A 23,573-nucleotide genomic window follows, 5' to 3' on the forward strand; every position below is an offset into this window, starting at 1 on the left:
GACTTAGGAACATTTATTTCCTAAAATTGTGTTTGGGTTCATCACATTTTTTACATCTCCCTGCTTTCTTTAGCTGATGATTCCTATTACCATAGCTGCCTGTTTACTACAGGCAATGTGATCTATCATGTGCAGCAAGAGACAAATCAAATCAAGTTGATTAGACCATAAACTTGAACATTTAATTGAAAAACAGTATACTTGTACACCAAAGGCCTTCTACAACCCACCACCACTATTATTACTAACACTACAGCAGAGTATTGAGTTGTATAGTAGAGTATGTGCACCTTGTATTCAGAGAAACATCAGGAAGGAAGAAAAAAGAAGAATGAATAAGTTATTATTCCAGGAATTCTTGTCCTTCACAAATTTCATTCCACTTTTAACTCAAGTCAAAAGGCAAGCAGCCCATTGGCACAGAAACACCATAGCAACATCCACAGTGAAGGAGGGGGAAGAAGAGAGGAAGGCATACCAGGAGAGAGAACCATGAGGACAACCAATGAGAGAGGAGAGAGGGGGGACCACACAAGACACAAGGAGACACCAACCACCAGTCTCTTTATTGTACACAACACCTCTTTATTTAGCGCTCATGTTCCAAATGGGTTCATTTGTTTATTCAAATCCAGGAAATTACTAGAGGCACTTGACAAGGCTTTGCAAAAACTAAAGAAAGATTGATGCAGGTCAGTTCCCCCCACCCACAAGATGAAAGATACAGAGCATGGAGAGTGTGGGGGGGCATCCATTATGGAGAAAAGGTCATCACCAACATCTTACACTTTACAGATCAGGAGATGGGGTGTAGGGGGACAGGCTACAGTGACCGGTACTGTCAGGTGAGAGGGACACGTTCATAAGGAGGGGACGTTTTTGATTCCCTTAAGACTCTTCAACATCAGAGAGTGACAGCATAAATGTAAGGCCCAATTTCCTCGTAGTAGGGGTTCAATACTTGGTCAAGAGATTGAAACCTTTTGGAGCATGGATAGACTCCATTTCCCAGAGGCTTTAGTTAGAGTTAGCTGAGATCAGAGTCAGACACCCACTAGCAGCACGGTCACTGTAGACAGACCTGATGGGAAATGTATGGGAAGAAAAGCACATTCTGCCCAGAAAATATGGTTTTAGACAGTTCCTACCAAATTCACCCTACAATCTGTAAGGGGTACAAGGTATTGGACTGAGCTCTATATAGTTTGGACAGGTTCTCCAGGCAGGATGTGTATGTACACCAGAAAGAGCAACAAAAGTTGAACTCCCGCCCCCTGCTCACCCTCAATATTTATCACCAAATCAAAACATCAATGTCATCCATTTGTCACTCACCCTCCAAACCCCCCCCCCCCCATCCCGACCCCAAAATTCCCCCAGCAAAAATCAATGATCAAATTACCATCAGAGGAATCAAATGATATTCATCAGTAGAAAATCCCATCTGTGAAGAGACACTCTTCACTCCTATTTAAACCCTCCCAGTGGCAACAGTTATTCCAACTAGAACCCTGTAGTGGAAGTCGCTACCAGAAAGACGTTCAGTCTCCCTTCCAGAGGAAGAGTAGTAGGCTGAAGGTGCAGTATACAGCTGACATCATTTCTATCAAAACGATACATGACAAATGCCCAGGGTTATAAATAATGAATTAATGCGATCTGGAGATTACAAATCTCAACATTTCCCTACATCCCAAGCGAAGTCAATATAACGGCTGTGTGTTAGTGCTTCAATTAGTATAACGATTACTACACATTAAAATGTTTGGTTTTCAATGAACACCATTAGACATCATTCTCCATCCATTCTTTTTAAAACTGGAGACATCACCATCTCTGTGTGTCTGTACTGAGACTGTCCATCAGCTATGTACAACGGTGTCTCCAAGACACCGGGAGGATCTCTCCTCCATAAAGACAAATGACCATTGAATTGTGACAGGAAGAAGTGTCGGTCCTAAACCGCCGTCTCTCCAGCTCTAACCACATAGCTCCCCCTTCCCTTTCCCGCCTCCCCACCCTCTCACCCTCCTCCAGGAGAACCTACTGTACTCTCCCCTTTACCTGTCCTTGTCCTGAATGAGACTTTGAATGAAGGTTGGCTAAGGCCTCAATGAGGTTGACTTAAGGTGCTGGGATAACTCTATACTTAAAGATGCGTGGAGAAATCATCTCAAAGTGCTGACAACTCTCTCTCTGTTTATTGTGCATAGTCTTAACAACCTCAACACTACCACTGGATGTATGGATGTACACAGAAGTGCTTCAAGTGGTCAATCTAGATGACATTTTCTTAGCGGTGGCAGGACATTCCAATAATAACATGCACATTTTAGAAGGCTGCTCTCAGCCTCATGTGTAGCCCTGCACTGCTAAATTGTCTTTTTATGCCTCCTTTTGCTGTGATGAGACTGGTTTTAAAGCTACATACAGGGGGCATTAAAACAGACAAGTCACTCAAATAAAATAACAAGAAAGTATTCATCAACGCCACTGTAGTCGTAATAATAACTATTTTCCCGTATGAAATCAAGTTAGAAAAACCACAAAAAAACTAACAGGATGTCTGTGTATATTACACAGAGGTGTCGGGTGTAGTAGAGCACGAGGTGAGGACACGTCTAAAGATGGAGGGAGGGAGGGTAGCTAGCCTTTTACGTTTAGAAAGGTTGTGGACTATGCTGTAGTCCACATTTTCAGAGAGGAAATTAACAATTCTGTTACCACAGAAAATAGGTCGCTTAGGGGCATGTCACTTCCATGTAACCATCCACATCGGATGCTGTGACTGCACCCTGCTGGTCAAAGGTGAGGGATTAAGTCTTGATGAATCTTTTGATACATATGGTACAATATCCAGAACAGTATAATTATATCTCTTCTGATTCTGAGGATTCAAGTGGTTATGGTTCCTTTGCTTCTTTAGAATGTGGAGACCAGAGAGCCCAAATGTGTAGGAGACTAAGGGAGGGTTAGCAGCTTATATCAGAGAACAGTTTGAGTCGACTACATTAGATAAGTCTGGTTGAAATAGCATACATCAATGTGCATAGATACTGTATAGGGGCCCCCTCCTCCCCTGCTCTCTAGCCCTCCCCTCTGGCCTCAGTACACACATAGTCTCACACACACACACACACACACACACAGGTGAGCCTGGCTGGTTCTACTGGGTAGTCTAGTCTAGCAGGGAGGGCTCAGCAGGGCGGATTATGGTGGGCCGGTGAGGAGCGCCAGGGGGTCTTCGGCTGCACAGAGAGAGAGAGAGAGAGAGGGAGAGAGAGCAATGAAACAAACCCAGACAAAGCGAACAGGAGAACAGTTGAGAGATTGTGAGACGTGAATGGAGAGAAACACTTCCACTGAGAGAGAAGGAGAACAGAAGAAGAAACAAGAGAAAGAGAAAGAAGTTAAGAGATGGGGTTTATGAAACCGAGAAGATAACCAAGATAGAGGAAAGAGAAAGGAAGAGAAGTGTGTAAAGAAAAGGTTCAAGTAGTAATGTGAAAGGTGGGACTGGGAGGAAACTTAAATCCATCTATTGACGTCAACAGTCAGTCAGAGGCAGGTGCTGCAGTTACAGTGATAACCTGGCAATTCAACAATGAATTAAGAGGGTTACACAGGTTAATATAGTGTCGATGAGGAGACATTATTCCTGTGTGAGGATATAGGTAGGTAGGAACTGCTCCCTCGTGAGAGGTGGTCTTACCTGGGCACGCCAGGGGGGATGCGAGCGGGCCGAGAGGGGATCAGTGGGGGGGCACTGAAAGGGTCTTGATGGTTGTTGCTGCCAAAGGCGTTAATGGGCGGCGGGCCCGGGCGAGAAGGGATGGGGGGCCCCCCAAACGCTGGGGAGGGGTTGAGGGGTGGTCCCGGCCTTGGGCCACTCACTGCAGGAGGACGGCTTGGGGGAAGGGCTGCTGCGGCCGGGGGGCGGCGCTGGGGGGTAGGACTGGAAGGAGATGAGAACAGAGAGAAAGAGGTGTGGGGAATGGAAAAAGAACAGACAGACAATGAAATATACATTATACGAACACTGCACAACGACAATAAGCTTTGGTCGACTGTACAGTATCTACACATGACCCCCTTTAGTTCCTACATGTGACAATGGATGAAGCAAAACATCTTCCATTACATGAATTTGAGAGAATTTAAGGTACATTCACTCAATCCACATTAACGTCAAAGTCAACAAATCCCTTTTGTATGTGTGAATGTGTACACACACACACACACACACACACCTCTCACCTGGCTTCCTGCATCCAGCTGTCATTGACGGGCGGCGGCACGGGGACCGTCACAGTGGTGGTGGTGATGTCACCGATGATGTGCAGTGCCTCCTTGAGGGCGTGGTACATGCGGAGCATCTCGTCGCGGCGCTGCGCCTGGTCAGCTGACTCCTCCATCAGGCTGTTTTGGTCACCTGACGAGTACAGGTAGGCCAGCAGCTCTGAGTGGATGAAGTCCTTAGCCTGGGGAGGAGAGGAAGACTATGGACTACAGAGAAACAGAGGTGTCCTACTCCTTTCACTACTCACATCATACTAGTCTGCATGGAAAGATGGAGTCACTGAATAGTCAATCTTCAGTGATGCTAGAAAACAAACACCCCGGCGCTTGTGGAAACACAACACAAAGGTACATGAAGCTGTCATACAGCCATGTGATGGAATCCCCTGCTATAAGACAGAGCCTGCTCAGTAGACTGTCTCTAGGCTTTTTTCACTCACGCTGTTGATCATGAGGTGCATGATGGTCTTGGGCATGAGGTCCCTGATGGACTTGTTGACGATGCCGATGTAGGAGTCCACCAGGTTACGGATGGTCTCCACCTGCCTCTCCAGCTGGGGGTCCATGGAGAAGGTTTCTGATGGGGCCGTATCCTCAGTGTCCACCTGAGGAACACAGAGAGAGACGTTACTTCTGAGTGAGGACACGTGACCTGTCCAAACAGGTCCTTTGAATTGAGGCCACACGTACTTGTTCTCTGAGTGTTTGAGGTCAATACACGATAGCTAATACTACTGCATGCCATTGGGATACCTTTGCGGTAGATGTATGCCATTGTGAATCATACATCCAATCGCTCTGATATTAGTACCTCATAATCTCCCTTGAAGTGGAGTGCATGAGAAGAAACAAGCAGTAGGACAATCATCAGTGACGTCATCAAGAAGTGTAGGTGCCTGCCTAGTGTTCATCAGATACTGACAAAGGCTGTCACCACGATGCATCCGTTCCTTTGACTTCTGCTAACATTCAAACTTCAAGGGTTGGTTTACCAGACACAGATGAAGTCTAGTCCTGGACGACAAAACCCTTTCAATGGAGAATCTCTGTTGAGCATGTCCTTAAGTCTGTTGAGCATGTCCTTAAGTCTGTTGAGCATGTCCTTAAGTCTGTTGAGCATGTCCTTAAGTCCGTCCAGTACTAGTCTTCATCTGTGTCTGGGAAAGCGACCCAAAGACTATTTGAGTGAGTTTGGGTTCAGTACCTGGTCCTTCTCAGGGTAGACCCCAGCCCTCAGGAAGGAGGCTTTCCAACTGTCCACGTCCTCCTGGGTGTCACAGGCCAGCTCAATCTGACGCAGGTCCTTATACACATTCCTGCTTGATGGATGGCAAAACACAAACACAATCAGGGTGGGTGTAAATTCTATTTAATTTCAGTCAATTCACTAAGTAGATTTCCCTCAATGCTTCTCGATGAGAATTTTGTTTACTTCCTGATTCACTGAATTGAAATGACAGACTTGTGTGGAACAGGATACACATACACAACACACACATCCATTTCCCTGACCTGGATTCAGTGTTGAAGACACCAAATACGTGTTTGGTTGACATGAAGCCTTTCTCCACGTCCCTCAGCTTGAGGTTATCTAGGGGAAGCATGTACTTCTTCTCTTTCTCCTAAAACACAGAGAGAGGGGGGACGGGGGATCTGAACTCATAGCAAAGAAATCTTGAGAAACAAATCCTTGAAGCCATTAACTTTGAAAAACAGTGGAATACAATACTAGGCTTCTCCACCAATGAACAGAGAGTGGAATGCATTTCCTCTGTATAAGACCCAGACCACCAGGCTGGTGAGAAGAGAGGGAGAGAGGAGGAGCATGGGGGAGAGAGAGAGAGATGGGGGGAGGGATGCCAGCTTTGCACTGTTGAGGAGAAGCATCTGGAAGTGTTTATGTCTGCACTAACACAGAGAGCCGCTCAGTCCCAACAGTTACATCACCCTAAGCCAATGTCCTAGTCTCACACACACACACACACAAATATATAACCACACACATGAAAACATACAAACACCCATGTGCTTGTGTAAATGCAAACACGTAAACACATAGACACATGAAAGTGGCATACAACCACAAACCAAGACAAACATACACCCCCACCCCACACACCTCCCACCCCCCCAACCCGCCCCCAGTAACCCAGTACGATTTCCTGCAAATTCCAAAGGCAGATTCCCTGCTGGAACATTTCAACCCGCCTGCCACGTCAGTTTGCTTCCACCATCCTCCCTCGCTCCTTCTCCTTCTCTCGCTCTTTCCGCCACAGAGGACTGGTCAAAACTGAACAGTACCAGTTGTTTTGAGGCGTAGTCAGAGTGACAGGTTAAAGGTTTGTCTTCAGCTCTGGTCAGCGGTATCTTTTGAAGCTCTTTTTGTTTCGCTGAGAGAGAACATCTTCGCCAAGGCCTGGGCTGCTCTGACCGAACTAATGGTAAGTTTAACAGTCAGACTATATTTCCAAATGCATCCGTCTGTAAATGTTTAACTTTCCAAGGATGATCCCTAGTGCTTTTGGTTTATTTCTTTAATATTATTTCAACTTTGTTCCAGTAAAACATCATACAATATGTATCATCGACATGCCTTTTCCATATATTTTACAGCCTTTGAAATGGCCTACAGAGCATTTGAAATCTGACTGTAGAGAGTAGTGTGTGGTCACAGAGTGGGAAAACACTTTGCTGTTTTGTTCATGTGCACAAAGTAAATACAGTAATGGCTGTTGGAACTTTAAGATGATCAAATTCTATTCAAAAAAAGTGTATGCTCAACATCTCTCCATTACATCAACATACTAAATTAGTCAATACATTTATATATTTGGACCTCAGTCCGAGTTTGGTTGCTTTCTTTATCAGAGGAATGTTTACTCTCCCTCCATCGCCGCCCCCCCACCCCCCACCCCCACCCCCACCTCTGTCCTGTCTCTAGGGCAGTGACCTGCAGCCGGAGCGACCCCGCGGGCCTTCCCCCCTCCTCACCCCCCCGCCTGCCCAGTGTTCAGACTACCTGTTCATCAGGCTGAAGCTGAACAGTAGTCTGCACATTGGTTAGGCTGGGCCGGGACACACACACAGGACACATCTAACCACCAGCCAGCAGGGGCTCTGGTGAGAGGCTCTGGCCGGATCTGATTCTCCACCATGACAATGAGAGGGGGGAGGGAGCATGCAATGCAGATCATATATAAGCCCATGGAGTAGTAGCAGAATCTTTCTGCCAGTTTGTATTGTACTATTTTGTGTTGTACTTATCCCAGCGTTAGACACTCACCTCCTCATCCTTGTACCAGGATAGTGACTCTGCGGTCAGGATGAACCAGTACTCCTTGGAGCCTCCCTTCATGATGCTGATGTTGATGGTGAGCCAGCCTTTGCGGATGACCTGTTAGGAGAGAGATAGGGGTGGGGGAACAGGGGAGCGAGGGGTGGTGGGGGACAAGGTATACCAGGAGGATGGAGGGAAAACAAGTCATTAAAGTACTCATGATTTACCTCCTGGAGATCTTGTGATATGACTAACTTAACTGACCAATAAAAACCTTACCTGGGTACTCAGTGTGAGTTTGGTTGATCCTGTCTTACCAATATAAGCACTAAGATGTTCTACATACTCTAAATTAACTCTTCTATTCTGAGTATAAAGATTTACAATTCCAACAATGTTTCTGAACATAATCCCTGATGTATACAGTAAGCATACGGTGTGGAGATTTAAACAGGAAACTTCAAACAAACCTTAATGACCTCAAAACTAACTAATATGGGGCATCCAGACCAAATGGGACTCACACAGGGTCAGGGATCAAGGGTCGGCGGTGGTGGTATGTTAGGGTGAGCGGGTCAGTAAAAGCTAGCCTATACACGGTTAGCCAAAACAGACTAGGGTTAGTGGGTTAACTGGGCAGAGTCGTCAGACAGACACTCCAGTGTAGGGCACTGTAGGAGGCTAAACACCTATCTAAGGAACAGGACATAGGGAGATGGAGAGGCAAGAGGAGGAGGGCCAGACTGTGGGAGAGGAATACAGCGATATGCAGAGACAATGGAGACGGGTAGACTGAGCCACAGCTCACGGAGTGGACGGGTAGAGAGAGGGATGAAATAAAAATAAAAAGAGGATTTAAGGAAGGGAGAGAGGAAAGAGAGATGAGGCAGGGTTGAGAGGTTCTTTCTGTAGACTAGTTGTATTAGAGCAGGGGTCCTCAACCTTTTTATGCCCAGGGACGCCCGCCCAGGCAAACCGACAACCCAGGGAACCCCATCCTAAGTTAGCAAACATTGTTTTCACGACTTGTCTTATCAGGTGAATGATAATGTCAAGCAGAAGTAATAACATTTTAAAATTAATAGATTTGGTAAATAGTTTTTCATTATTTTGACCTCCCCACATATAACTGGAAGAGGAAGTGTAAACTAATAGCCTATTCGCTAGAAAAGGTAACTCCAAACACATTTTCGCTAAGAACAACTGTTTAGCGCTGGTTAAACAAAGGTTAGCCATGTCTGGCCAAAAATGTATGTCCAAATCAACAAAGCTTTGCAGCAGTACTTGCCACAGTGGTAGTCTATTCACAGGTGCTGTTTCAAAGCCTATGTCAGATACTTATACTTGTAATTATCTTTAATTAGTGTAATCTGTTCAATATTAGGAGTTGAAAAATAAAGTTGACATCAGAAAGATACTCTTATTTTCTACTGCATGTAATTCAACATTTGCTTATTCTGTTGCTAGCGATATTCATAAAAACCTTTAAATAAAAATCCCTTTTTTGGGACCCCCTGCAGTACCTCGTCAGATACCTAGGGGGCTGCTGACCCCTGGTTGTAGTACTCCTGTATTAGAGTAACGCTCTCATTGTTACTGCCATTTTAAAGAACCATCAGGTGAGGCAGATATCAAGCTTGGACAAGGATGCTGTCAAGTTATGCCGATAAGACAGAGAGAACATCAACCTCTCCCTCCCTCTCCTGTGTCTTAAAGACTGACGGGGGGGTGTAATTAGTAGGAAAGTAGCGAAAGAAATGAGAGGGGAAGAGGCTGTAACATAGGAGTTAGCTAAATTCTCAGTTTGCCTTGGCGAAGAATTGCCTTACACCCCTCTGTAATGAGAACTTGTATTTATTTATTTTTAAACCTGGCTGGCAGTCAGTGGTCAGTGTCGTAAGTGTTGAAGGTAAGAGACAGACAAGAGGAGTGTGAGGTGACAGAATAGGGATAGTGAGATGTTTTTAATGCCATGACACTTCTTTCCTCACTGTCTAAACAGAAGCCCTGACATGCAGGATAGGTCAGTGATGACAAAAGACAGACATTTAGCCTGTTCTATCTTCAGCTACATCTCATGTTCAGGTTATTATCACTCGAGAAAAGTTAGGCCACTTGATGGCATCATTGCCTCAATTCCTGTCAAAAGTAAACACATTATTTTAGGTCTTCTACTAGCTGGTAAATCAAACATTGATACATTAGATGTATGGATATAAACACATTATTTTAGGTCTTCTACCAGCTGGTAAATCAAACATTGATACAATAGATGTATGGATATAAACACATTATTTTAGGTCTTCTACCAGCTGGTAAATCAAACATTGATACAATAGATGTATGGATAAATACACATTATTTTAGGTCTTCTACCAGCTGGTAAATCAAACATTGATACAATAGATGTATGGATATAAACACATTATTTTAGGTCTTCTACCAGCTGGTAAATCAAACATTGATACATTAGATGTATGGATATAAACACATTATTTTAGGTCTTCTACTAGCTGGTAAATCAAACATTGATACATTAGATGTATGGATATAAACACATTATTTTAGGTCTTCTACTAGCTGGTAAATCAAACATTGATACATTAGATGTATGGATATAAACACATTATTTTAGGTCTTCTACCAGCTGGTAAATCAAACATTGATACATTAGATGTATGGATATAAACACATTATTTTAGGTCTTCTACCAGCTGGTAAATCAAACATTGATACATTAGATGTATGGATATAAACACATTATTTTAGGTCTTCTACTAGCTGGTAAATCAAACATTGATACATTAGATGTATGGATATAAACACATTATTTTAGGTCTTCTACCAGCTGGTAAATCAAACATTGATACATTAGATGTATGGATATAAACACATTATTTTAGGTCTTCTACCAGCTGGTAAATCAAACATTGATACATTAGATGTATGGATATAAACACATTATTTTAGGTCTTCTACCAGCTGGTAAATCAAACATTGATACATTAGATGTATGGATATAAACACATTATTTTAGGTCTTCTACCAGCTGGTAAATCAAACATTGATACAATAGATGTATGGATATAAACACATTATTTTAGGTCTTCTACCAGCTGGTAAATCAAACATTGATACATTAGATGTATGGATATAAACACATTATTTTAGGTCTTCTACTAGCTGGTAAATCAAACATTGATACATTAGATGTATGGATATAAACACATTATTTTAGGTCTTCTACTAGCTGGTAAATCAAACATTGATACATTAGATGTATGGATATAAACACATTATTTTAGGTCTTCTACCAGCTGGTAAATCAAACATTGATACATTAGATGTATGGATATAAACACATTATTTTAGGTCTTCTACTAGCTGGTAAATCAAACATTGATACATTAGATGTATGGATATAAACACATTCCAAATCATTATTAAACCCAATTTATATGACTTCAAAATCAGATTTGATCAGAGTTATTTTATGTCAATTCTAATCATTGATTGAATCATGACGCCCCCCCCATGCCCTCTACTGCCACCCTCTGGTCCCTGATTGGAATGACAGTCACAGGTCACAGAATGGTTTGTGGACAGTTGTGAGGTGTGCTACTAACATATTGTTATAGTGATGATTGGAATATTGAGTTGTGGAAAGTTGACATGCCACGATAAGTTATAAAGAGAGAAAACATCAAGAGGAGATTTCAATGACACCAAAAGGAAGAAAATGATTGTTGGTGATTCATGTCTCCTCCCCCCATTCCTGGAATGTTCAGGACCCTTCGACAGCAAGGCAAACTGAGGCGGTCACTACTTAAACCCCTGGACAGGGCAGCATGGGTAAGGACAGGAGCAGGAGAACTGACACCAGCCACTCTCACATCCTCCCAACTCTTCCATAGTCTTTCACAGGGAATCATAACATTACACGTCACAGTGTGGTTCAAGAACGTGCCAAAAAAATAAAACAATTCTGACCGTGCTTGGACAGAACTGGTTTCAACAGGTTTGAGAGTAAAGAGTAAATGTTAGTAATATTCTATCTACTTGTCCAATTAAAGACAATTGCAGTCTTGTTAAGTGAAACCAATAATTATTGAGCATAACCCGGATGTTATTGAGAAAGCCGTTACCGATTACGGGTAAGGGGTAAAGCCGACGAGAATTACATCTCTACGATATGACTCTAATTGATCTCTGGTTTGCCATAAGTCTTGAGACTTTGAGAATCTACTACCTCCTCCTGCTCGCCCTCTCTCAGTCCCTGTGGAGTAGGGAAGATATGACGAGAAAAAACAGCTCATCGTTTTGAAGAGGAGTTCTGTACACAGGAGTAACCTGGAACAAGTTGCCATAACACCAATTCCCATAACCTCCCATTCTTTCCTAAGTGTCAGATGTCTGGCCTCAGTTCTCCTGCTCTGGTGACCCCTGCTGACTCCTAACAGGGTGTGGCTTGGATCTGAGGGGTACTTACCAGAATCTCACCCTGCAGGGATGGGAGGGGGGTTGGGGAGTGGTTAGGGCAAAAGATGGCAGGATAAATCATAGACCAGGGAAAAATGGGGAAGCAAGCAAGCCAGGGAGGGAGGGAGATGGGGGAGTGGGAAAATGGGTAAGGGGAGGTGGGGGGGGCAGGAAACGTTTGAAATGGTAGAATGAAAGGTTTGATGGTGAGAGACAGAAATGGAATCCATGAGACAACCGGAGAGATGGAGAGAGGGGTTGAGGAATAGAAAGAACGAAAGATAGAAGGAGAGAAAAGATGGAGACAGCGAGAGATGGAGAGAGAGGGAGCAAGAGAACAAGAGTTACATGCGATTAGATTTCCTTCAAGTACCACACATCGGTTATTTGATATTGGTTGCTTTCATTGAGCGAAGCTGGGTCCCATGCACATTCTGAATTACAATACAAAAAGTGCTTGGGTTAGTTGCTGTTGGGTATCATGCCTTGGTTGTGTTGTAGTGCCGTGCAAATAGTGATAAAGTAGTGATAGTTGTGGTATAAACAGCTGTTCATTTCCTATGCAGGGAAGCAGGGAGGGCTTGAATGACTCTAGTCTAGGGCAACTCTCCCCTCGCTGAAATACAGTGTTAGAAGGTATTTCTATAGGATGTAATGTATATCCTAGAAAATATGTACCCTTACTAGGTTTCCAGGAACCTGAGAAGTGCACTCCATAAGTGTTGATGACATTGAAGCTGACATAACATAGTCACATGATTTCAGGTATTTAGATTTCACATCAATAAAGCAGAGACTTCAAAACACGTTTAGAACTGTTTGGATGACACAGAGAGGTGCCAGGTTTATAACAGTGGCCAAGGAGGAAAATTAACATCGGACTTAAAGACAGGACACGTTTAGAACTGTTTGGATGACACAGAGAGGTGCCAGGTTTATAACACAGTGGCCAAGGAGGAAAATTAACATCGGACTTAAAGACAGGATGGTATTTGGCCATGATTTGCAGGGGTTATCTTGAAGCTACTTATGCTTAAGTAAATAAGTGCTAGGTTAGGTTACAGAGGTCAGGTATGTTACACCATGTAAATATGATAGAGGGGGAAGTGTCAGTCTGGGGCAGCTTAATCTGGGGTTGATCAGATTGGGAGGGCTGGGTAAGTAAGAGGGTGGGAGGAGGAGGGACAAAGTGTACCTGGTTTGGAATGGCCCTCTTCTTGTTCTGATGTGTATTTCTCTGCTGGGCACTGTTAGAGAAGGACAGGTTCAGATGGAAAAACGCATTCAAAACCACTATCAGCATCAACAATGTTTGGGTAATAATGTGTATTGATCAATCAAATCGTTTAACAGCTATCAAACCTGTCCTACAATTCAAGTTATCAAACATAGTCATGGGAACAGTGGGAGTGGGGTCTGGGGGAACGGGCGGAGAGGAAGAGGGACACCCGATTCGTGACAGCCCACCTGTTGTTGCCGTACCCTGGTGGGCTACCATCATCGTGCCTTCTGAAGTCAAGACTGAAAGTGACGCCACGAGAGACAAGTTACCACCCCTACCTACCTGACAACACTTCTCATCAATCCATCAACCCATTCTCCATGCGGATGATTGGAAAGGAACCCGCACGGCATTCAGACCCGCAAGAGGAAATGCTGTTACGTAATCAGATGCATACCTCAGGCAGAGTGAAGAGACCATAGAAACAGAAGTCATTATATTTCTATGGAAGAGACGTTCAACTCAGCTAGCTACATGCTGTGCATCCTACAGTAATTGCTACACTGGAGACCATGTAGAGGGCAGAGGTCAACGCATGTCAAGCTCTGGCAGGACATCCAGTATGAGTGTCTAGGGCTGACATATCAGCAAGATGCAGGAAATCAGTATTCCAAAACACCATGTTATTAGTAATAACCAACGCAGTCAACAGATAAAAACTCCACTCAAACTCACTCAGTTCAATCCCTAAGCACACAACAAACAAGGGTCCTTGAAAAATCAAAAAACAGCTCCAGAGAGACAGGGTCAGAAATGGAGGGTGCACCACCTAGCATGCTTGATTCAGCTCATTAGAGGCAGAACTAACCTAGCAGAGCTAGAGCGACCTTGTCTGACCCCTAGCGTAGTATTCTATGGTGTTCTAACCACGTTCATTGATCTGCCTTCATGGTGGATCAATCAGACTCACTGAGTCACAGCTGGTTTATAGCCTGTAGATCAAGGATCCACAGATACAGCCCCTTGTTAGGATCAGTAATACTGATAAAAGAAGCGGTAATTGTGGTTTGTAGCGACAGTGGTCTCTGTGAGTGTCTTCGGGGGTTGTGATAAAGTGGCCAAACAGCGATTGAGGTATTGATTGTTTCAAGTCTATAGGGAATGGCACTTACTGTAGGAATAACTATCAAGCACAGGCAGTCAGGCACACAAGCTTATGGGACTCTACCCAATCCATGTTCAGCAGACTTCAGTTCAGTCCATGCCCAGTTCAGCAAACAGTACAAATCTGGCTTTGGGCAGTAGTGAGTTAGTCTGGTGCCCAGGACTACATCACAACCACACCTTCAGCTGGGAGCTGGGGCACGAGCATTAGGGGAGAGGGGGAAGGGGTGCTTGGGTAAAGGGTGAGGTGTATTAGGGTGGCCGGGGGGGTAGTAGGGTTCATACTTGGCGAAGCCTATAAAGTCCTCGTGGTTGGTGTTGATGTAGGACAGCTCAATGTCAATCAGCAGCATCACCTAGAATGAAGACAGAGCTTCACTATGACAATAGAGTTCATTTTACATTACATTTACATTCACTTAGTCGTTGAACTGACGTCATTTACAATCAGCGCATCAACAACCACTTATCACAATCAGGCAAAGCCAGTCCGAGTACAGAAAAGACAAGTGCAAGAAAGGCAACTACAAACAATCGATTTCAAATGGAGAAATATATTTCTTAAAAATCTCCTGTTGGGAGGGTGTCTCTGTCAGTGGTCAGGTCCTGCATTAAAAAAGCATCTCAGAGTAAGAGTGCTGATCTAGGATCAGGTCCCCTGACCATATCATCTAATTCATTATGATCTAAAAGGCTGAACTGATCCTACGTCAGCACTCCTACCCCGAGACTCCTCGTAAAACAGGCCCTAAATGCACTGACCTGGTCCTTGGTCTTGCCCTCTCTCTCTCTGACGTAGGTGGTGACGATCCATGACTATCCAGACAGACCTACCTCCATTTACGGTCTCTCTCTCAGCCGGGGGTAAGAACCCAGGGGTCAAGAACCCAGCTGCATACACTAACAGGCATGACTATCCAGACAGACCTACCTTCCATTTAAATACAACAGACAGGATATGAAGCACATACACTAACACTCTGGCATGACTATCCAGACAGACCTACCTTCCATTTACATATACAACAGACAGGATATGAAGCACATACACTAACACTCTGGCATGACTATCCAGACAGACCTACCTTCCATTTACATATACAACAGACAGGATATGAAGCACATACACTAACACTCTGGCATGACTATCCAGACAGACCTACCTTCCATTTTATACAACAGACAGGATATATACACTAACACATGACTAGACCTACCTTCCATTTACATATACAACAGACAGGAGATGAAGCACATACACTAACACTCTGGCATGACTATCCAGACAGACCTACCTTCCATTTACATATACAACAGACAGGATATGAAGCACATACACTAACACTCTGGCATGACTATCCAGACAGACCTACCTTCCATTTACATATACAACAGACAGGAGATGAAGCACATACACTAACACTCTGGCATGACTATCCAGACAGACCTACCTTCCATTTACATATACAACAGACAGGATATGAAGCACATACACTAACACTCTGGCATGACTATCCAGACAGACCTACCTTCCATTTACATATACAACAGACAGGAAATGAAGCACATAAACTGAGTGGACAAAACATTAGGAACACCTGCTCGTTCCATGACAGACTGACCAGGTGAAAGCTATGAAACCTTATTGCTGTCACCTGTTAAATCCACTTCAATCAGTGTAGATAAGAGGAAACAGGTTCAAGGATTTTTAAGCCTCGATACAATTGAGACACAGATTGTGTATGTGTGCAAGATGAAATATTTAAGTGTCCTTGAACAGGGTATGGTAATAGGTGCCAGGCGCACCGGTTTGTATGTCAAGAAATGCAATGCTGCTAGGTTTTTCACACTCAATAGTTTCCGTGTGTATCAGGAACGGTCCACCACCCAAAGGACATCCAGCCAACTTGACACAACTGTGGGAAGCATTGGAGCCAAAATGGGTCAGCATCCCTGTGGAATGATTTGACACCTTATAGAGTACATGCCCCGACAAATTCAGGCTGTTCTGAGGGGAAAATGAGGTGCAACTCAATATTAGGAAGGTGTTCTGAATGTTTCTTACACTCAGTGTGCAGGATAGGGGAAGGACATAGGCATTCAGCAGTGAATATAGTAATCATATTGACTACCACACACACACTCACTCCTTAAATAGGCATGCACACAGGATGAATGTCTGTGATCTATGGCATAAGGGCAGCGTTTTCAGCCTCAGCTGGGAATGACCATGATGGACACCATGAGGAGTGATGTCATGATGATTAGCTCTAGTTGACTGGAGTCAACCTTTAAATGGATCAATGGCTAAAATACATAGAAACACTTAGGAAATTAGATCATTCAACCTAAAAAATTTTAAAAATAAAGTAAGTTAACTTACAGTTGACACTATTGTTTTCCTGTGACAGTAAACAATCATTCCAAGCTGACGGTGATTGCTGATATTATTTCATGTTAGTGAAGAAAAGATCAGGAGAATGAAGAAGAAGAGGGTGAAGGAAAGAGTGAAGGGCAAATCCTTTCTTCAGCTGAACTAATACCAGAGGTAGAGTGACAGTGAAAGGGATGGACTGTGGTGGGTCTTTGAAATGCAATTCCCCCCTCCATCCTCAAGATGGCATGGTTGTTGAGCACCACTGTTGCTATGGCAACACAGCAACAGGGTCAGTGCTGGGTCAGTGAGAGAGCACAGCCTCATAGCCCTGGAGCTCTGCAGGACATGTATACATATAAATATAGCCCTGGAGCTCTGCAGGACATGTATACATATAAATATAGCCCTGGAGCTCTGCAGGACATGTATACATATAAATATAGCCCTGGAGCTCTGCAGGACATGTATACATATAAATATAGCCCTGGAGCTCTGCAGGACATGTATACATATAAATATAGCCCTGGAGCTCTGCAGGACATGTATACATATAAATATAGCCCTGGAGCTCTGCAGGACATGTATACATATAAATATAGCCCTGGAGCTCTGCAGGACATGTATACATATAAATATAGCTCTGGAGCTCTGCAGGACATGTATACATATAAATATAGCTCTGGAGCTCTGCAGGACATGTATACATATAAATATAGCTCTGGAGCTCTGATGTTCTGGTAGACAGAGGTCTGGGTCTTGAGGAGGAGGGGAGATGGGGATGGAGGAGGCACGTGATTTGCAAGTCAATGCTTGATTGGACACGTGTGGCTTGGACAAAAGGAGAGGATGTGTGTGGCGAGGGAGGGATACACACAATCCAGGCACTGAGGAGCGATGGCATGGGGGAGGATTAGGATAGGTTGCTGATTGGAGCGCGGTGGAAGAGAGGTGCGAGGGGAACAGGGACGGGCATTCAATCACAGATGAGAGGATACACTCCAGAACACTCGCTCTCTCTTCCTTCTCTCCCCCCCTCTTTCCTGTGAGGGGCGAGTCTGCTCTTGGTTACCTTGACGGAACACTTCATGACGAGCGCGGTCAGCTCGGACACCACCAGATCCACACATTTCAGGCTGGGCTCTTTCAGTTTGAGGATCTGCTTTTTGACTATGGCCTCGAAGGCCAGGTCAGGGGTGAACAACCCCGTTCTGAGGGGGTACGGGGGGCGTAGTGTAGGGGGGCAGCATAGAGAGAGGGATAGACAGAAATAACAAGAGGCGAGAGAGAGAGAAATACAGGAAAGAAAGAAAAACAAGAAGATTCTTAGTTTAGTTAGTTATCTGTCAAACTAGAAATCTCGTCTCTAGAAATACGAGTAAAGCAAGAAGATGAGGACAAGCCGCAGGCTTTCACATCCTCTTCTCTTGACAGGGCAGTTCTTCTCAAACTAGGTATATAATATAGATATGTGGGCACATATTCAACTCACAGTACCCACATAACTAACACCCTAGCTATGTCAGTCCTAAGTGTGTATCATTCTTAGACAGATGAGACCTGCAGCTTGTCCATGTGAGACCAGTGATGCTCGGGGAATGGCCATCCCCAACCATCCCGTCTCCACGACGACGACACCACAACCGTCACAAAACATGACAGCGGCACCTGGCACACAGGCTAGCTGTGGCGGGCTGAGGGGGGATTCAAACTGTCCCCATATCTGCCCCATCCAGTCCTCTGGACATATACCACACTAAATATACACAAGTGTGTATAGAGTGTTTTTATTTGATTTATTTAACCTTAATGAACACATTTTTATTTACAATGGTGACCTACCCCGGCCAAACCTGGACGACACTGGGCCAATTGTGCGCCGCCCTATGGGACTCCCAATCACGGCCGGTTGTGATACAGCCTGGATTTGAACTGAGATGCAGTGCCTTAGACCGCTGCGCCACTCGGGAGCCCCCGGGTGGTTACACAGTTGACGTTCTGATTAGGGCCAGGAGTTTTTATTTACTGACTAACTACATGACCTGACTGGAAAATCTCTGGGCCCTAGTTGTGCTATCTAAAGGGTCATAGAGGCCATGGATGGACAGCTGTTTTGGAGCAGAGTGGGTCAGTGTTGTGCCCCCCTCAGTGTCGCCCCCTTGTGGCCAGGCTGGGTCGGGACAGGACGGGAGTCTGGACACCAGGCTGCTGTACCTTGTTGGTGCACTGCCTGACTGTGTTGATGAGCTCCTGAATGACAAGGTCGATACATTTGATACAGGGCTCTTTCAGCTTAATGATCTGCTTTTTCACAATGGCCTCAAACGCCAGGTCGGGAGTGAACAGGCCCGTTCTGAGGACGCACAAAGACAGGGGGGGGGGAAAACAGAGATAAGGAGACAGACAGACGGACAAAAAAGAAAAAAACTGACAGAAGTAGGATGACAGACAAGTTATTGTCCAGAGAGATAGCATACAAACAGACAAAAGCAGATAAAGACGAGTCAGTCCAGAAAATGAGAACAGTAGAACAAATAAAAGATAAAACAGACATTCACAGACAGAAATAAGGAAGAGAGAGCAGAGCCAAGGTTATCAGCATACAAACACGAAACAGCACACAAATCAGTGATTGATGTATGAACAAGGAAATAAGAAGCAAGATATTACATAAAAATAGAGGTGGGGAGGAAGGAGGGCGGAGGAAGGAGTGGGGGAAGATTAAAATAGTTTAGATTTCACAACGAACAACAACAACCATTTGAGTGTATGATAGGCAGTTCTGTGGGAGAGTGATCGGTGGGCATTTTAGGCTAATTGCTCTGTGATCGTTAAGCATGCTGTGGGTCCGTTTTACATGAAAGGAGGAAACAGAGAGGGTTGACAGTGAAGAGGAAAGAGCTGAACACAGTGGTGGTGATGTGTGAAGACACAGGACGGCCCCTCCTCTCCTCCACTTGCCTGACACCATGGACATTCTTGATGGCATGACTGATCTCCCTCCTCAACTCCTTCTCATCAAACACAATCTGTCAGAGAGAAAAGACAGAAGAACGAACAAACAATAGAAACACTGTTAATCCATTCTGCACTCTAAAATTTAAAAAAACAAGTCGATCAACTGTGGTCAAAACAGTCAAGCAGGCAGATGAACTTCTCTTGTGGAAATATTGTGACAGTGAGTATTGAGACCGCAGCGCTCACCTTGACCAGCTCGAAGGGGAAGCGCTCGTGGAAGATCCGGTTGATTTTGGCACCACCCGACAGCTCCGCTGTGTCCACCTGGTCCCCAGAGCCCTCGATACGCTTCTCAAAGTCCACCCCAAACTGCTGCACCATCCTGGGAAGAAAGACAGAGAGTCAGGGTCAACTCTGGAGTTACTCATTATGGTGGTGTGTGTGTCCTCTACTCACTGCAGCAGGGCCTTGGTCTTGCGTGTGGGGTCGTCGGGACGGAAGTTCTTGTACTCCTCCACCTCTTTCTCCAGGGAGAGCACCTGGCTCTGCAGCTTACTGCGCAGCCCAGGCAGAGTGTCCCTGATGTGGTTGGTCAGTTGCTGAGGAGAGAGAGAGGGACACCGTGAGTGAGGGAGGAGGGAGAGGGACACCATGAGTGAGGGAGGAGGGAGAGGGACACCATGAGTGAGGGAGGAGGGGAGGGAGGGAGAAGGAGAAATGGAAGGGATAGAATGAGCGAGAAGGAGAATAGGAGGGGAGAGAATGTATAGTGAATGAAAGAGCAAGTGAGTTTCAAGGAACATTATAGCCTGGTTTAAGATCTGTTGGTGCCGTCTCTCAAGTTCACAAGAAAGCAAAACAACTGATCTGGAAGTCAGACTAGAACGTCAGTGTAGATTAACAGAAAGGGGAACGTTGAGTAATCTCTCACCTGGTTTAGTTGTTTCTGCAGGTGTGGGGTGCCCATGCGCTCGGCCATGTGTCTGTAGCCCGGGTGAGACAGGAAGAACTTCCTCTCAGCAGCCAGCGCAGCGCGGATGTCCTTCCTGCCATCTATGTCCTTCTGACTGCGGTTCACCACGCCGATATAACCTGGAGAGAGAGCGCACACTTATTCCTCTGCAGTCCATGAGGTGTGTGTGTGTGTGAGTGTCTCCCCTCACCTCTACGCAGAGGTAGCAGTTTGTTCTCCAGGATGTCTTTAGCATCCGTCCCTTCGTCCATCAGGTCCAGCTTTGTGATCACGCCAATAGTGCGCAGACCTGAACAGAACCAAACAGTTCATCTCATCATATTAATCCTGACTACTGCCTGTCCACCATCCACCCAGCCTTCCATTCCTCATCTCCTTCAATTCAATACAATCGTTCAGTAGGAAAAACAATGGGGGGAAAAAAAATATTAATTAGTGCTTCTTATTGGAGTCCAGGTACTGTGTCAATGTTTCAGTCTATTTGGTGCACCAAATGAACACCACCCAGAAATCAAGTGCCCATCCTCATCCTTTGGTCCTGGGAGTTCCAATAGAGAACCAGTACAGTACCACTAGGCTAGTCCCTTACCCTGTGGGTCCACCTCCTAGTCCCTTACCCTGTGGGTCCACCTCCTAGTCCCTTACCCTGTGGGTCCACCTCCTTGGCAATCTTGAGGGCGTCGGAGTTGGCCAGGTCCTGGTTGGCGGGGGTGACGGCCAGGATGAGGCAGCTCTCCTTGGTGATGAACTGCAGCAGCATGTCCCTGATCTGGTGCTCTATGTCCAGCGGCTGGTCCCCCACTGCCACCTTAGTCATCCCCGGCAGGTCGATCAGAGTCAGGTTTAACACTGAGGGCGAGATGGAGGGGGAGGGAGAAGGTTATGACTGTTGCCATGTAGACTGTATGATGTGTGTTACATTGTGTATACATGTCCTTGTATGGCATGGCGAAGGTAGTTTCTTTGAGAGGTTGATACATGAATGAAAGTGTTTGCTGAACTTTTATGTGTGCATGCGTGTGTGTGTGTGTGTGCGTGTGTGTGTGTGCGCATACGTCCAACTGAACGTGTGCATGCATATGTTAAAATGAACACCAAATGAATAACTGTTGGTGAGCATTACCGTTAGGGGAGTAGACCCGGAGGTTGATGGGGATGGGGGAGATGCCCTTGTTGGAGCCTGTGATCCTGTCTGTCTCCGCCTCAATCTCCGCCCGGACCTCCTCAAAGTCCACAAACTTCCTCCCTTTACAGTGTAGGAACTCTGCATACTCTACAGACACAACAGAGAGAGAGAGCGAGACAGACACACAGCGAGCGAGACAGACACACAGCGAGCGAGACAGACACACAGCGAGCGAGACAGATAGATAGAGAGAGAGGAGAAGAAAGTCTTTATCAGGATACAGACAGTGTTGTTGGGTGGAGGAGGCAGGTCCATGGCAGCAGCAATGAGGACAGATAAGGCCATGGTTGTATGAGAATTCAGACTCACCGGCTTTGTTAAAGCACAGCTGCAGGATCAGAGGTCTACGGGTGACAATGCCTGATCCTCGGGGAAGAAAATCCCTGAGAGAGAGAGAGGAAAGAAGAGAAATTAAATAAGAGGAAAAATTAATTGAGGGAGAGAAAAAGAGACCAAGAAAGTGAGGGGGCGAGCCCCAGACAGACAGAAAAATACAGAGAAAGTAAAATTACTCAGTACACTAAAAAGGTCAATTTCCTCACACTAAATCCTGTGCGAAATAGATGAGCATGGGGAAATGTCACACTTCATGACCCATCTGTCAACAAATTAGAAGTGACAAAGTAATTTGGTCTCATGATGCCCCTGAAGATCAATTCATTTGCTCAGCCACTTTGTTGCCACGGTTACATAGATTTAGGTAATGTGGCGATTTAGAACGATGCACTCTGTCACTCGTGGTCTCACAGCACGATGGAACAGGGGAGAGCCTCTTGATGAGGATGCAAGGCGAGGCACATACATTCAGTAGAATATTTCAAGTGATTGTGTGTTGCAAGCTGGCTGTGTCAATGTGTAAGATACCGCCTAAGGTAAGATTACATCCATAGTAGCCTTGATACTTGACATTGAGCTGAAGTATATTTAATACATTCACTTATCTGACAATTAAGATGATTCATTAGTCCTAGCCAGTGCACATTGAACATAGATAAACTCAGGAAAAAAGAAATGGCCCTTTTTCAGGACCGTCTTTCAAAGATATTTAGCAAAAATCCAAATAACTTCACAGATCTTCATTGTAAAGGGTTTAAACACTTAAACACCCATGCTTGCTTATTGAACCAGAAACAATTAATGAACATGCACCTGTGGAACGGGCGTTAAGACAAAAACATCTTAGACTTTAGGCAATTAAGGTCACAGTTATGAAAACTTAGGACACTAAAAAGAGGCCTTTCTACTGACGCTGAAAAACACCTAAATGGTCCCTGCTCATCTGCGTGAACATGCCTTAGGCATGCTGCAAGGAGGCATGAGGACTGCAGATGTGGCCAGGGCAATAAAATGCAATGCCCTGTACTGTGAGACAACTTAGACAGCGCTACACGGAGACAGGACAGACAGCTGATCATCCTCGCAGCGGCAGACTATGTGTAACACACCTGCACAGGATTGGTACACCTGAACATCAAACCTGCGGGACAGGTACAGGATGGCAATAACAACCTTCCGAGTTACACCAGGAACGCACAATCCCTCCATCAGTGCTCATACTGTCCACAATAGGCTGAGAGAGGCTGGACTGAAGGCTTGTAGGCCTGTTGTTAGGCAGGTCCTCACCAGACATCACTGGTGCCT

General features: G+C 45.0%; 1 protein-coding gene across 1 annotated transcript; it reads right to left on the minus strand.

The window, feature by feature from the left end:
- Nucleotides 1-564: 564 nt before the first annotated feature.
- LOC112259054 (dynamin-2) lies at nucleotides 565-22,422 on the minus strand (the record flags this gene model as incomplete). The annotated part of the gene is given in 20 exon segments (XM_042316599.1): nucleotides 565-3,248; nucleotides 3,713-3,955; nucleotides 4,258-4,481; nucleotides 4,740-4,904; nucleotides 5,504-5,615; nucleotides 5,812-5,921; nucleotides 7,583-7,693; nucleotides 12,066-12,077; nucleotides 13,251-13,302; nucleotides 14,727-14,797; nucleotides 15,204-15,332; nucleotides 17,888-18,026; nucleotides 19,777-19,844; nucleotides 20,020-20,155; nucleotides 20,230-20,372; nucleotides 20,705-20,865; nucleotides 20,937-21,035; nucleotides 21,392-21,595; nucleotides 21,870-22,019; nucleotides 22,242-22,422. Coding segments are annotated over 20 exon segments (2,580 nt in total), but the record flags the coding sequence as incomplete, so codon positions are not given.
- Nucleotides 22,423-23,573: the final 1,151 nt, after the last annotated feature.

This window comes from Oncorhynchus tshawytscha, unplaced genomic scaffold (genome assembly GCF_018296145.1).
Source record: "Oncorhynchus tshawytscha isolate Ot180627B unplaced genomic scaffold, Otsh_v2.0 Un_scaffold_7045_pilon_pilon, whole genome shotgun sequence".
Lineage (NCBI taxonomy): Eukaryota > Metazoa > Chordata > Actinopteri > Salmoniformes > Salmonidae > Oncorhynchus > Oncorhynchus tshawytscha.